Below are 15,859 nucleotides of genomic sequence, written 5' to 3'. Positions count from 1 at the left end.
AGGACTTCTCATTCAACATCAGTGCCTGACCTCACCAATGTGCTTCTGGAAGAATGGTCAAACATTCCCATAGACACACTCCTAAACCTTGTGGACAGCTTTCCCAGACGAGTTGAAGCTGTTATAGCTGCAAAGGGTGGGCCAACTTAATATTGAATCCTACGGACTAAGACTGGGATGCCATTAAAGTTCATGATTGTTTAAAGGCAGGCGTCCCAATACTTTTGGTATTATATTGTATCTATTACTGTATGTGCGATCAGAAGGATCACCAAAAAAGACATAAAATAACTCCGTCCCACATGTTTATTTTTATAGATGAATTATCAGTCTGTTCGGAGTAAATATTTGCTGTACAGAAGAATGACGCCATATCTGTGGTTTCAGCACTTCCTCTATGGTATGACAGTGTATAGATCCATCTCCTCAGGGAAGTTGGCATCCTCCTGATGTCTCTGTGCTGGAAGTACGTATAGTGCTGGTTCTCCATACTGTACAGGGAAATGTCCGGACACTAAAAGTAAGAAAGAGACAACAAAGTGATGTCACAGGATGGAGAGACTCGATATTCCCATCACTCTTCTCATTAGTCACACATTACATTTATAAACCTGGTGGAAATGATTCCTCTTTAACAACCAATCAGATGTTTCAGTTTATCTCCCATCTGCCACTGGAGGGATGGCAGCCGGGATCTGATTGATCAGAGAGCATTTCTTCCTGGCTACCCTTCAGAGAACTCAGAGACTACTGACATTGACCAGATATGACCACTGACATTGACTGGACATAATGAATGACTGATTGGATATGATGAGTGACATTGACTGTAAACCATGACTGACAATGACGGGAAACAATGACCGATACTGAGCAGACATAGCACTTGACACTGACCAGACGTGGACATCAGCACTGTGGCACAGACAGAAATGTGAATGACGTTGTTTCCCTTTGTGGTATTGAAGGCCACTGTGTCAAGTTCTGGAGTGTCCCATGTTGGTGGATGAGTGATAACTCAAACTCTAATTCATGGTTCTGGTCCTCCCATTGTACAGAGAGCCTGGACTATGGAAATGTCCTTTGGTGGTATAAGGTTGAGGATGCAGGATGAATCAACACATAACGGCCTTACTGTAAACCTCTGACAGGAGACAACAAGCTGATCAAACTCTGCACCAAAGAAGAAGGTGCCAATATACTGTATATTCCATATCTGGTCCTTTCCCAGAGGACAGCTCATCAAGGAAGGACAGGGATCTGGCAGGGAGGCCTCACTGAGGCTCCAAGCCATGAAATACATACAACGACAGACCCCTGGACACAGCGGCTGCTCTCAGGTTCTCTGCTTGTATCCCTTGATAGAGGTGATGACACTGGGCAGTGACTGTGTGGGGCTTCTCACACTCCATCGCACTTCCCATACACTGAAGAATGAGAATCTCCATAGTTGTTTACCTGCTTCTATGGCCAATCACTGCCACTGTCCATCCTAAGAGGACCTGTAGAGCGTGGACACCAGCCCCTGAGATTATAGCTTACACCAATCTCCTGAGGTGATCACACACAATTCCACAAAATTTTCCCTTCCCTCTCCCATCTCATCTTTGTCATGAGCCTTTGTGAGCCATGTAAAGAGGTCCTGTCACCTCCTAACAGTGCTAATTATAGTCAGGACCAAAAACATTGGCATGAACCTAGAAGCAAGCTTCACAACATATGAGTCAAACAAATGACCCATTGCACTGCTAAAAGGACAATGTGGTTGTGGCCTAACACACGGGTAAGGAGAGCCATCCCACCACCTTACAGTATGGCCCCAGGCCTAATGCTAAGAGAATGTCCGATGTCTGCTGGTCACTTACCTGTCTCTCTCCAGCACCAAATGACAGCTAGATTGCTTTTTAAATGCCTGCAGGTATGTCATCTCCTAAATTCCCAGAATGCACCAAGTGCATAGGAGGAGAATGGGAAGTGCAGTGTGGAAGTGAGAGGGACCCACAGACAGGTAGAATGGTGGCCATATCTGACCTTGCTGTACCCAGCAACATGTATCCAACATCTGTGAAGCTATGACCAGGATGATGATTATATCAACCAACACAGAGGCTTCAATACAGCAGCATGGCATCCAACATCTGCGAGATCCTGACCATGATAATACCAACCAATGCCAAGGCTTTAATCACACAGCATGGCATTGAACAAAGATGATACCGATGCCAACCCACAATGAGGCTTCAATACAACAAAATGGCATCCAACATCTGTGAAATTCTAACCATGATGATAAGACAACCTGGCATCCAACATTGATGATACCAGTGCCAACCCATGATCATCATAATAATATCTACCAACAATGAAACTTCATGTCACCCAACATGTTTGATATCCTAAGCATGAAAATACCAGTAAGATCCAATATTGAGACTTCCATACAAGCAACATGACATCGAACATCTATGAGTTCCAACCTCTGTGAGGTCCTACCCATGATGATGATAATGCCAAGCAACAATGAGGCTTCACGACAGCAAGAAATCATACCGGCTGTTCCTGTGGTGTGGAGCTGGTGTGAGCTATATCTGTGGACCCTAATAGAGAAAAGGTGGACAATCATCTATAGAAATTCTTGAATTATGAAGTATTTATGACATAGCAGCATATATGGAGTTGTGAAATGGAATGTCAGATGACAGAACATTATAATCAACTTCTCTCAAAGAATTCAAATATCATTAGTGATGATGACAATGTGTTTATTTATTATAAAATATAAATTACCAAAAGTTTGCCTTCACCTTCTACTTGTATCAGGAAGTTTCCCAGAGTGGGTGTAGATCACCATTGTTGTATTATTATGTGGGTGGAATGTCTCATATCAAATATTTCTATCTCTAGTTGGTGTATCTACTGTATGTGTTATGTGGATGAGATAATTAATACAACACCCGCTTCCAAAATGGACCCATTTATGAACAGCTCACTTTTCTCATATATAATAACAGAAGAAATAGTTTCTTACTTTGTGTTATGAAGTTGGTGTAGACAATTGGACCTCTGCAACACAATGCAAAACATCAGTAACCTAAATCACATGTATATAGGTCTGCTTTTTATACAGTAGAATCTTTAAAGCAGCATTTCTCAATCTTTTTACCCCAGAGGACCTTTTGAAATAATTTTCAGGTTTTGGGGAACCCCTACTAAAACCAATTCATTGGTGGTCAGTGAGAAGAAAGCCCCTTACATTGGAGGCTAGTGGGAAGAATGTCCCTTACATTGGTGGTCAGTGGGAAGAATGTTCCTTACATTGATGATCAGTGCGTAGAATGCTCCTTACATTGGTGGACAGTGGGAAGAATGTTCCTTACATTGGTGGTAAGTGGGAAGAATGTTCCTTACATTGGTGGTCAGTGAAAAGAATGGTCCTTACATTGGTGGTCATTAAGAAGAATGGTCCTTACATTGGTGGTCATTAAGAAGAATGGTCCTTACATTGGTGGTCGGTGGGAAGAATACCCCTTCCATTGGTTGTCTAGGGGAAGATTGCCCCTTACAGTGGTGGTGAGAATGGCACCCTTACGCTCACCATACGCCCTACAATCTGTGTAACCTCATTTATATCTACTGGCATGTATGTAGTGCAAAAGTCGCCTTGGTTGGATAAAGATTGATTGGATAGATTAGGTAGGTTCTCATATTGTATAGTTTTAGTAAATCTAAAGTTGATTGTACAGAGATTATACATTCAGATTGTAACCTCTATGGTAAGCCTTACAGACAGCGAAAAAGATAATTGGTGTCATGGTGCTGACTCTGCCAAGTGGTATTGGCTCCAGAATTATGGATATACCATCAAATAGGAGGTCAATCTGCCATAGTTCAAGGAACCCCCTAACAATTTCTGGAGGAACCATAGAAATTCCAAGAAACCCTGGTTGACAGTGGCTGCTTTAAAGTGGTTGTAGACCCTTACAATCCACTTTTTACTACAGGTAAGGTTATAATGAGGCTTACCTGTAGCTACCATGGATATCTCTTAAACCTGCATGGTTTAGGAGATATCCTTTGTATTAGCATGTGCCGACATCATCGAGAATAATTCCAGGAGCAAAGTCGCTGGCCAAAGCAGTGTACGGGGACCGCTGCGGGGGGCTTCGATCTAAGGTAAGTATTTTATAATAAGCTAGTATGCTAAGCATACTAGCTCTTTATGCCTTTGTTTTGCAGGGTTTATTTATTTTTTGTGCATTTACAACCTCTTTAAAGTGTAAATTTTGGGTGGATGCTGGGGAATCACAGAAGAGCATAGGCTCTCGTATAAGGCAGAACTTACACATCCTGGATGGAGGAGGACGTTGTGAAGAAGAGAAAGGCACAATGTTATAGAATATGAGAAGCTGCGTTATTCCCTATACTGTATGTATACTACATAGAATACAGACCCCCATATTTCTACAATGATCCCTCTATGACCATCTACTTTATCTGTCCACATATTGAAGACTTGGAACATTATTATTATTATACACAATTTATATAGCGCCGACAGTACAGTTCAATACAGAAAGGGACAGGAGGGCCCTGCTCGTAGATCTTACATTCTAAAGGGAGGGGGTGGTGGTACAAAAGGTAATAGATGCAGGGAATGATTTGTTGGGGGTGGCTCAGGGACAGTTGTTAGGTGGATGTGGAATAGGCTTCCCTGAATAAGTGAGTTTTCACGGATCTCCTAAAGGTGGACAGGTTAGGGGCTGATCGGACATACCGGGCCAGGGAGTTCCAGAGGATGGGAGAGGCTCTGGAGAAGTCTTGAAGGCGAGCATGAGAGGAGGTAACAAGGGAGCTAGAGAGCAGGAGGTCCTGGGAGGAGCGGAGGGGACGATTTGTGCGATATCTGCAGATGAGGTTGGTGATGTAGCTGGGGGCGGTTGTGGGTGGTCTTGTATGTTGTAGGTAGCATTTAGAATTTTGTACGGTGGGGTAAGGGAAGCCAGTGGAGGGATTGGCAGAGAGGGGCAGCAGTCACAGATCAGTTAGTGAGGTGTATTAGTCTAGCAGCAGCATTCATAATAGACAGAAAGGGGGATAGCCTGCGTAAGGGTAGGCCATTAAGGAGAGAGTTGCAGTAGTCAAGGCGGGAAATAATCAAGGAGTGAATAAGTTGCTTTGTGGTGTCAGTCAGGAAGGGTCGAATTCTGGAGATGCTGCGGAGGTTAAGGCGACAGGATTTAGCCAGTGATTGGATGTGGGGGCTGAAGGAGAGGTCAGAGTCGAGGATTACACCCAGAACCCTGACATGTGTGGAGGTACCAATGGTTGTGTTGTTGATCTTAATGGTAAAGTCATGGGGGTGGGGATCGCGAAGGAGGAAATATAACAAGCTCAGTTTTAGAAAGACTGAGTTTGAGGAAGTGGTTTGACATCCATACTGATATGTCATTCAGTAAGTTTGAGATCCGTGAGGAGATCAACGGGGTGAGTTGAGGAGTGGAGAGATAGATCTGGGTGTCATCGGCATAGAGGTGGTATTGGAAGCCATGGGAGGTTATCAACTGGCCCAGGAAAGAGGTATAGAGCGAGAATAGGAGGGGCCCAAGGACGGAGCCTTGGGGTACCCCAACAGAAAGCGGAAGAGGAGCGGAGGAGATGGAGTTGTAAGTGAGATAGGTAAGAGGAGAACCAGGATAAAGCAGAATCACAGAGGCCAAGGGAGTGTAGTTTGCTGAGGAGGAGCAGGTGGTTAACTGTGTAGAAGGCCGCAGAGAGGTCTAAGAGTATGCGTATGGAGTAATGGCCATTGCTTTTAGCAGTTAGTAGGTCATTGGTGAGTTTCAGTAGGGCAGTTAAGTGGAATGTTGTGGACGGAAGCAAGACTGTAGGGGGTCAAGAAGGTTGTTGTCCGTGAGAATCATGAGAAACATAAGAAATTACGAGTAACATGAGAATCTGTTATACCCTATATATGCTATATAGAATACAGACCCCCCCCCCCATTTAGATACAATGACCCCTCTACGACCATCTACCTGTCTATATACTAAAGGCATGTAACATGAGAAGCTGTTATATCCTGTATATACTATATAGAATACATACCCCCCATATATCTACAATGACCCCATTGTGACTATATACCTGTCTGTGCACAGAAGACACTGGACATGTGAAGCTGTTATATCTTGCACATATTATATAGATCCCCCCCAACATATCTACAATGACCCCACTATGACCATCTACAGTACCTGTCTGTAAACATAACACATCTAGTCAGTCTGTGCCGAGGAGGACAAAGTATTGAGGAAACTCCAGAGGGACATCGTTTATACTACAGTGGAATCTGTTCTATTCTTCCACACCTGTATGATTGGACAGATACAAATTCCTACCATCATATGATAATGTGGTCATCACTGGTAGTACCTACCTTGTTTGGTGTACATATAATATACAACTGCTGACAAAAGCGACAGAAGGAGGACCCCGCCAACAAATCCACCATGGATGTACAAGGACAGGTGACCTTTAGGTCCTGATCCTTTATTTGCAGAAGCTAGTACAAAAGCAAAAGGTTTCTTTTATTTTCTTGAAGAAAAGCAAGATATATGATAGTAATTGAGCAGAAGATATACATTTGTTTGTCTGTAGATACAAAGAGTGAAAACTAAAAAAATCTCACATGGCAGTCCAGAAACACACATGCCTCCTCACTTCATTCTGCTTCTTATCTCACATTTCTGATTCCGTTCCCTTCTAGATCTGTTATTGACACCTGCTCTCCCTGAACATGTCCACGCTCTGTTCACAATAATCTGGTTATAATGTCTGGTATGGGATACATATGCGATTTTCCTAATTTAAGTAAAATGGTAACTAATTAAGGTGTATTTATCTGCTATGATCCTGAGCTCCATCTAGTGGCTGTAATGCAGTATTTTCTCAATTCACTCTCTGTTCATTATGAATGAACCTACCTTTACTACTGTCCATAATATTTGAGGAACATCTGACCAGAAGAGAAAATAACCTAAAAACATTTGATTCTGCCTCCTGCCCTCAGAACACCCCCCCCCCCACCAAAAAAAGTGTAAAAGTAAATAAAGACAGTACAAGAGTATTTAACAATTCATTTATTAAAAAATGAAAAAAACAATGTTCCCCAAAGTAGATCCATCATCAATCACAGCGACACGGAAAAAGAAGAGCTCTGCCATCAATGAAGGCTAACCACCTACTGCAGGCTCCACTGTTTGATGGTTCTTATATAGGTAAGGGGTGAAGCCACCTGGTGGTACCGCCCCCTTGTGACGTCACCGACTGGTGCATGCTGGGTCGGTGACATCACTAGGGAGCGGTGCCACCAGGTGGCTTCGCCCCTTACCTATATAAGAACTACTAAAACGGCGGAGCCTGCAGTAGGCGGTCAGCCTTCATTGACAGCGGAGCTTCTTTTTTTTTTGGGTCAAGTAGTGATTGCGTTGTTGTGATTGACGATGGATCTACATTGGGGGACATTGTTTTTTTATTTTTAATAAAGGAATTTCTATGTGTTATTATTACATTTTGACACGTTTTTGGTGAATGGGTAGGGGTACTATGTACCCGATACTCATTCACATAGGGGCGGGATCTGGTGGCGTCTTGTCAAAGCGGGCTTCAAGATTCTGATAAGCCCCCTGCCCACACAACCACAGCCCAGGGTTGCTGGGAAGAGGCCCTTGTTATGGTTCAGGATGGGGGGGCGCTCGCTCCCCCCTTGACTGGCCTGCCGCTGCATGCTCAGGTAAGGGTCTGCTATGGATTTTGGAGTGGACCCCACGCCTTTTTTATTAGTTTTGGCATGGGTATGGATGGGGGGGACCTCACGCCATTTTTTTTTCATATTTTTCTATTGCCGGCAATTTAAATGTAATTTTTTTCTTTATAAATGTCAATATTGCTGCAGCGGTACAGATGCACCACTTTACAGGCAGACTAAGGGGACCCCACAGGCACTATATTTAAAGGAATTTTTCATTTTTATTGTTTCACTTTAAGCATCATTAAAATCACTGCTCCTTTAAAAACAATCTTTTTTAAAAAACATTTTTGCATTGATACCCAGGCCCCCATACCCTTTTTATTGCCAATAACTTGAATACAAGCCTTCAAAATGGGCACTTTTAATTTTTCACTTCATTCAGACTTCAATGAGGTTCGATGTTCAGGTTTGAACATTTGCTATGTTAGGGAGTTCTGGTGCAAACCAAAATGAGGGGTGTTCGGCCCATCTCTATCAATAAATAAAAAGTCCTAAATGCCTCCAAAGGTGAAAGAAATTGTTTCAAGTGTTTTTTTCAGTCTGGACCTTCAGGTGTGTGCAGGGTGGCTGCTAGAAATGATGGGGCCCCTTACAGCCTACCTGACAGGGCCCCCTCCTCCAAAAATATCAAAATAATATTTTTGCTAGAATACAACGCCCGTGATACTATGTGAATAGCGGCACGGAGGCCATATCTGCACCCCCACAGTGAGCAATTGGTACTGATCGCTCACTGTGTTCATTGTGGGCAGGAGGAGCGGTGGCGGTTGTTTGTCAGATCCTCCATGTTTTCCCCCTTAACTCGTTGGGCACCACGTACTGGGTCACATGGACCTGCCCCACGTGGGTTCTTCTGGGCTACGTTAGGCACCTTGCACAGGGTCACTCCACACACACACACACACACACACATGGGTTATCTCTTCTTTGTGCTGATTTCACCAATGCCCTGGGACAAGGCTGGAGCTGGGGAAATACTCAACCTTAAGGCGGACCTCTACACTTAGAGATGAACATACACTCTGTGCATTGCATGCAACTGTTCTCCAGTTAACTCTCTGTTCCCTGTGACAATGAACACTTTCACAGTAACTTGCAGTCTGGAGGAACACGCTGAGCCACAGCCACCTGTTCATAGTTTTCCACAACTACTGCCAAGTAGCGGGCTCCACATGTGCACTTCATTTAACTCTTGAACTCCATACTCTGTACAGGATGGGAACCTCTGCAGTGCAATCCACTCCCGTTGCTATGGGAGACAAACCGCTGGCGGAAGGAGTGGCGACAACATCTCCCTAATTGCTAGAGGCCATGGCACCTATAACAGGTATACTCTATCGACAGGCTGCTTGTTACACTTCCGTTACTCTAGGTAACCACATGTGTCTTCATATTACTCCATTCTACACCAATGTTTTCATACCCCAAAGTCTTAAGACCCACTGGTTGACTGTGTGTGTGCTGGACTGGTTACTTACGATATACCTCTTTAGTAACTTCAGACCAGGCAAGGACAACATTTCAATACTTTACTTGGCAAAAGTGCAAAAATAGACATTTGACAGTCCAACAGGCAAGACACTATACTTCCCTACTCCTAACTATAACTTTAGGCTAAGTGCTGCCCCAGCATTCCTGCAAAAGTGTAGTCCGGTATTAATAGTCCTTCAGAGGCATTTCTCCAGCATTGGTGTCTTCATGGTGAACCCCAAGCTAAAAGACCATGACAGACTACATTCTCCTACTTCTACGGGTCTCTTCATCCATCTTCATCCCTTACAGCCCTCACATGTCCCAGCTGCGCTGGCACTCTCATTTCTGTAAGCCTCTGAGAGAATCTCTCTCGCTGCCCCAATGTAAATCATACGAGCAAGTGGATCTAACCCAGAGCAGTACCCACCAAAAAGACCAAGGAAGCAGAACAAAAATTAACCCTCGCCTTCCCCGGCCAGGACAGGAGCTAACTTACTAGTTCAACCTGCCCACAACCTGCTCTGGCCTCCACCACCATAAGAGACAGGATGACTACAGCTGGCGTTTCTGAGTGCAGAGCTACCTGATCCTGTCCTCCAGCCCTGTCCAGGGCCTCCACTTAGCTGATTACATCTGCATGCTGGTGGGGTATCTGGCTCCCATGCCCCAACTGCACTAAGGCTCCTCCCAACCTGGCTTATATGTGGGCACTGACACACTCATTACATCACTATTAGGGGAGGTCTCTAATAGGGACAGTGTTCTCTGTTACCACACTCTATTCTGGGTCAAAGATACCAGGTGGCAGACTAGCTAACTGCACCTGCTTACTGTACATGGGGAAGGTCGGTATGTTGTTGCCCCCCCCCCCCCCCCCCCCCTCTGGTTACCCTTCAGCTGATCTCTGAATGGGATCTTTCATGTCTATGGATAGGTTTTTCATAAGAAAATTAGCTTTGTAATTATATTGATAATTACACAACCAGGACAGTAAATAAAGATCTCACCTGTCACATTGAGGAAAGTCCCATTTCCTTCTCCAGATATTTGTTGGCCGATCTGCAGTGTAACTTCACAGTAATACATCCCGGAGTCTAACAACTCCACACTGTGTAGGGTGATGGCGGCCGATCGTCCATGGATGAACTGATCTTCGTCCACTCTGGATAGTCTTCCTGAGAAATACTTATTATTCTCAGAGATCTCCACCCCATACCTCACTATGTGTCTGAACCACTTGTAGGCCCTGATGGAATCGTTCACTCCGATGATTCTGTAGTCGCACGGTAAGGTGACCGAACTGCCCTCTGTTGCACATATTACTGGAGTCTGCCATACATGGATTGTCTGCGTATTGTTGACTGTCTGTAGTAGAGATCCTGACAGAGAGCAGAGACCAATACCTGTAACTTGTCAGTTTCACATACAGGAGCACAGACTACATGAATATGTTCTGAAAAATAGAAAAAGTTCCAGAAGGCAGCCCCCCCCACTATGTACAGAGTGGGAACACCCTGTCCCCACATATAGACCCCCAATAGAGTTGTAACATCCAGCCTCCATACACAAAACTACCTGTAATATGGGGTAAATAAATTTTTGGTAGATACATTTTTAATGAATTATGCCAGTCTAGAATTGTATTTTAGGACATGGCAGTCCACTATTAATTAAAATGAAAACCACATTTCTCCAATGGTAATGTTGTCCACATAGGGGTTCCTCTCCAACAAAACACAATAACCTAAACATACCAAACCACCTGGCTACACTTTAGCAGCACCACTGCTCTCAGCTCCCAAATTTCTGCCTCTTCAGGCTCACTCAGCCTTAGTTGCAGCACCTAAATGCACAGGACCAGTCCTGGCCTCTATATCTGAGTTCTCCAGCTGATTGGAGTCACCAGTTGCCTCAGCCTTCCCAGTCTTCCATTTCTTGGTCTCCCAGACTCATGTAGCTGTCCCGACATTCCCAGTCCTGTGGCAAGGAATCCCCCCCAACATGGGGTGCAGTCTAAGGCAGGAACACACAGCTCTCCTGATATAGCTCTGTTTCCAAAATGGAAGCCCTGAGATATCCTCAAGCTTTGCTTATAACGAACCGTCACACCTGTGCACTCACACTAGACATGTGCAGAATGGAAAAACGTATTTTGTTTCGGATAGATTTGTTATGTTATTGAGCCAACGTTCACAGGCCGATTTGGCATGCGATTTGACATGTCAAATCGCATGCCAAACCAGCGGCTATTGCTGGCAATGGCACCGGCACAACGCTGACTTTGCGGCGCAGCACCGATTCCCAAAAGTAGTTCCTGCACTACTTTTGGCGACTTCAGGGGCGATTTAAATAGACATTTGTGCCCTGCACCATGTGGGTACTTCTGGGCTACGTTAGGCACCTTGCACAGGGTCCCTCCACACACACACACATGGGGTATCTCTACTTTGTGCTGATTTCATCAATGCCCTGGGACAAGGCTGGGGCTGGGGAAATACTCAACCTTAAGGCGGACCTCTACACTTAGAGATGAACATACACTCTGTACATTGCATGCAACTGTTCTCCAGTTAACTCTCGGTTCCCTGTGACAATGCACACTTTCATTATAACTTGCAGTCTGGAGGGACACGCTGAGCCACAGCCACCTGTTCATAGTTTTCCATTACTACTCCCAAGTAGCGGGCTCTGCATGTGCACTTCATTTAACTCTTGAACTCCATACTCTGTACAGGATGGGAACCTCTGCAGTGCAATCTACTCCCGTTGCTATGGGAGACAAACCGCTGGCGGAAAGAGTGCCGACAACATCTCCCTAATTGCTAAAGGCCATGTCATCCATGTCATCTATAACAGGTAAACGCTATCGACAGGCTGCTTGTTACACTTCCGTTACTCTAGGTAACCACATGTGTCTTCATATTACTCCATTCTACACCAATGTTTTCATACCCCAAAGTGTTACGACCCACTGGTTGACTGTGTGTGTGCTGGTTATTTATGATACATCTCTTTAGTAACTTCAGACCAGTCAAGGACAACATTTCAATACTTTACTTGGCAAAAGTGCAAAAATAGACATTTGACAGTCCAACAGACAAGACATGATACTTCCCTACTCCTAACTATAACTATAGGCTAAGTGCTGCCCCGGCTTTCCTGCAAAAGTGTGGTCCAGTAATCATAGTCCTTCAGAGGCATTTCTCCAGCATTGGTGTCTTCATGGTGAACCCCAAATTAAAAGACCATGACAGACTACATTCTCCTACTTCTATGGGTCTCTTCATCCATTTTCATTCCTTACAGCCCTCACATCTCCCATCTGCGCTGGCACTCTCTTTTCTGTAAGCCTCTCCGGGAATCTCTTTGGCTGCCCCAATGTATATCATACAGGCAAGTGGACCTGACCCAGAGCAGTAGGACCAAGGAAGTAGAACAAAAATGAACCCTCACCTTCCCCGGCCAGGACAGGAGCTAACTAATTAGTTCAACCTGCCCACAACCTGCTATGGCCTCCATCACCATAAGAGACAGGATGACTACAGCTGGCGTTTCTGAGTGCAGAACTACCTGACCCTGTCCTGCAGCCCTGTCCAGGGCCTCTCCTTAGCTGATTACATCTGCATGCTGGTGGGGTATCTGGCTCCCATGCCCCAACTGCACTAATGCCGTGTACACACGGGCAGACTTTTTGGCATCAAAGGTCCGACGGTCTTTCCGACGGACTTTCAACGGACTTTTGATGGACTTCCGACAGACTTTCGAATGAACGGCTACACACGATCACACCAAAGTCTGGCGGATTCGCACGTGATGACGTACGACCGGACTAAAATAAGGAAGTTGATAGCCAGTAGCCAATAGCTGCCCTAACGTCGGACTAGCATACAGACGAACAGATTTTTCAACCAGACTCAAATCTGTTGGAAAGATTTGAAACATGTTTCAAATCTAAAGTCTGTCTGATTTTCGACCGAAAAGGTCCATCGTAAGTCCGATGAATCCCACACATGGTCGGATTGTCCGACGGATTCGTTGCGGCGGACGAGTTCGGTCTAAATGTCCGCCCGTGTGTACACGGCATAAGGCTCCTCCCAACCTGGCTTATATGTGGGAACTGACTCACTCATTACATCACTATTAGGGGAGGTCTCTAACTAATAGGAACAGTATTCTCTGTTATCTCTGTTAACTTTGTAATTATATTGATAAATACACAACCAGGACAGTAAATACAGATCTCACCTGTCACATTGAGGAACGTCCCATTTCCATCTTTGGATATCTCTTGGCTGATCTGAAATGTAACTTCACAATAATACATCCCGGAGTCTGACAACTCCACACCGTGCAGGGTGATGGCGGCCGATCGTCCATGGATGAACTGATCTTGGTCCACTCTGGATAGTCTTCCTGAGAAATACTTATTATTCTCAGAGATCTCCACCCCATACCTCACTATGTGTCTGTACCACTTGTAGGAGCCGTTGGAAGCGTTCTCTCCGATGATTCTGTAGTCACACGGTAAGGTGACCGAACTACCCTCTGTGGCCCATATAATTGGAGTCTGCCATACATGGATTGTCTGCGTATTGTTGACTGTCTGTAGTAAAGATCCTGACAGAGAGCAGAGACCAATACCTGTAACTTGTCAGTTTCACATACAGGAGCACAGACTACATGAATATGTTCTGAAAAATAAAAAAGTTCCAGAAGGCAGCCCCCCCAACTATACAGAGTGGGAACACCCTGTCCCCACATACAGACCCCCAATAAGGTTGTAACATCCAGCCTCCATACACAGAACTACCTGTGATATGGGGTGATTACGTTTTTGGTAGATACATTTTTAATGAATTATGCCAGTCTAGAATTGTATTTTAGGACATGGCAGTCCACTGTTATTTAAAATGAAAAGTACACTTCTCCAATGGTAATGCTGTCCACATAGGGGTTCCTCTCCAACAAAACACAATAACCTAAAAATACCAAGCCACCTGGCTACACTTTAGCAGCACCACTGCCCTCAGCTCCCAACTTTCTGCTTCTTCAGGCTCACTCAGCCTTAGTTGCAGCATCTAAATGCACAGGACCACTCCTGGCCTCTATATCTGAGTTCTCCAGCCGACTGGAGTCACCAGTTGCCTCAGCCTTCCCAGTCTTCCATTCCTTCCTCTCCCAGACTCACGTAGCTGTCCCGACATTCCCAGTCCTGTGGCAAGGAATCCCCTCCAACATGGGCTGCAATCTAAGTCAGGAACACACAGCTCTCCTGATATTGCTCTGTTTCCAAAATGGGAGCCCTGAGATATCCTCAAGCTTTGCTTATAACGAACCTTCACACCTGTGCACTCACACTAGACATGTGCAGAATGGAAAAACGTATTTTGTTTCGGATAGATTTGTTATGTTACTGAGCCCACGTTCACATCGGGCCGATTTGGCATGCGATTTGACATGTCAAATCGCATGCCAAATCGGCGGCCATTGCTGGCAATGGCACCGGCCGAATCGGTGCAACACCGACTTTGCGGAGCAGCACCGATTCCCAAAAGTAGTTCCTCTACTACTTCAGGGGCGATTTGAATAGACATCTGTGCATGAACCCACACAGATGTCTGTCAAATTGCCGGTTTGCAATCATGCGAGTTCAGCTGAACTTTCAAACCAGTGTGAACCTGGGCTAATTTTGTTTTGGTGCTGCATTTCAGAATTTGTTTAGTTTAGTCTTATTTAGTTTCATTTAATTTTCGTTTTGTTTATTAATTTTCTAACAAATTCCAAATTTTCAGAACAATTCGAATTTGGATCGGTCGGAAAATGATATACCAATTCGAATTCTGTGTAAAGAATAGCTGATTGTTAAAGCAGAACTTCAGTCATTTTTTTAACTTTCCATCTATTAAATATTCTGCCCTTGTTGTTTTAACTTTGGATGGACTCTTGTGTAGAGTGGGAGCACCTTGCCCCTGCATACAGACCCCATAATAAATGGTACCAATCTATCCTCTGTTTATGGCTTAGATGCCTGCACAATATGGGAACAACCTGCCCCCTCATGCAGACCCCAAAAAGAGTGGGGTGCCCACCACTCTGCTCCCACTTGTAGACCCCCACAAAGAGAAAAAACAAGCTACCCTGGCATAGAGACCCCTATATGTTGTAGGAATACCCTGCCCCCACATACAGACCCCGTATAGCATAGAAACACCCTGCCAAACATACAGACCCTCATATAGAGTGGGAACACCTCACCCCCATACACAGACCCCCGGCTCTCACCTGGCAGCACTCCCAGGATCAGCAGCACATGCACAGCCCCCATCATCTCTGCCCACAATAGTAGACATGCAGACTTCTTGCACTGGCGTCTGCTCAGGAAGTGGTATTAGGAAGAGAAATCATGATGTGAGAAGTCACCTGCTCCTAATGCATGAGGAGGCGTCTGCTTTACAATAAGACCAAAATCTATTATTATTATTATTTTAGAAAACCTTCTGATAATTCCTCTGCTCAGCACAGTACAGAGCTGCCAGGAACATATAAATCTACATCCAATCACTTCTAGGGATGCCG

The 15,859-nt window shown here is 44.8% G+C and overlaps 1 protein-coding gene across 1 annotated transcript; it reads right to left on the bottom strand.

Moving 5' to 3' along the window:
- Positions 1-288: 288 nt before the first annotated feature.
- Positions 289-15,679, bottom strand: LOC141102745 (uncharacterized). The gene is made up of 5 exons (XM_073591706.1): positions 15,566-15,679; positions 13,529-13,900; positions 10,291-10,662; positions 6,437-6,562; positions 289-514 (listed from the first exon to the last, which is right to left on the bottom strand). The coding sequence occupies exons 1-5, from the start codon at positions 15,609-15,611 to the stop codon at positions 396-398; spliced, it is 1,035 nt and encodes a 344-aa protein (XP_073447807.1). The 5' UTR covers positions 15,612-15,679; the 3' UTR covers positions 289-395.
- Between the last annotated feature and the right edge of the window lie 180 nt (positions 15,680-15,859).

The sequence above is a fragment of the Aquarana catesbeiana genome, linkage group LG07 (genome assembly GCF_042186555.1).
Source record: "Aquarana catesbeiana isolate 2022-GZ linkage group LG07, ASM4218655v1, whole genome shotgun sequence".
In the NCBI taxonomy this organism is placed as follows: domain Eukaryota; kingdom Metazoa; phylum Chordata; class Amphibia; order Anura; family Ranidae; genus Aquarana; species Aquarana catesbeiana.
Note: the sequence above shows the minus strand (reverse complement) of the source record. Positions and strands in the feature narration are given on the sequence as shown.

What these genes read in the sequence shown, in the direction of transcription:
- LOC141102745 (XM_073591706.1), bottom strand. Translation starts at nt 15,611, where the DNA reads ATGATGGGGGCTGTGCATGTGCTGCTGATCCTGGGAGTGCTGCCAG. An exon ending in GACGTTCCTCAATGTGACAG is followed by an intron (nt 10,663 to 13,528) that starts GTGAGATCTGTA and finishes GCTCTCTGTCAG; the next exon opens with GATCTCTACTACAGACAGTC. An exon ending in GACTTTCCTCAATGTGACAG is followed by an intron (nt 6,563 to 10,290) that starts GTGAGATCTTTA and finishes CTTTTGTACTAG; the next exon opens with CTTCTGCAAATAAAGGATCA.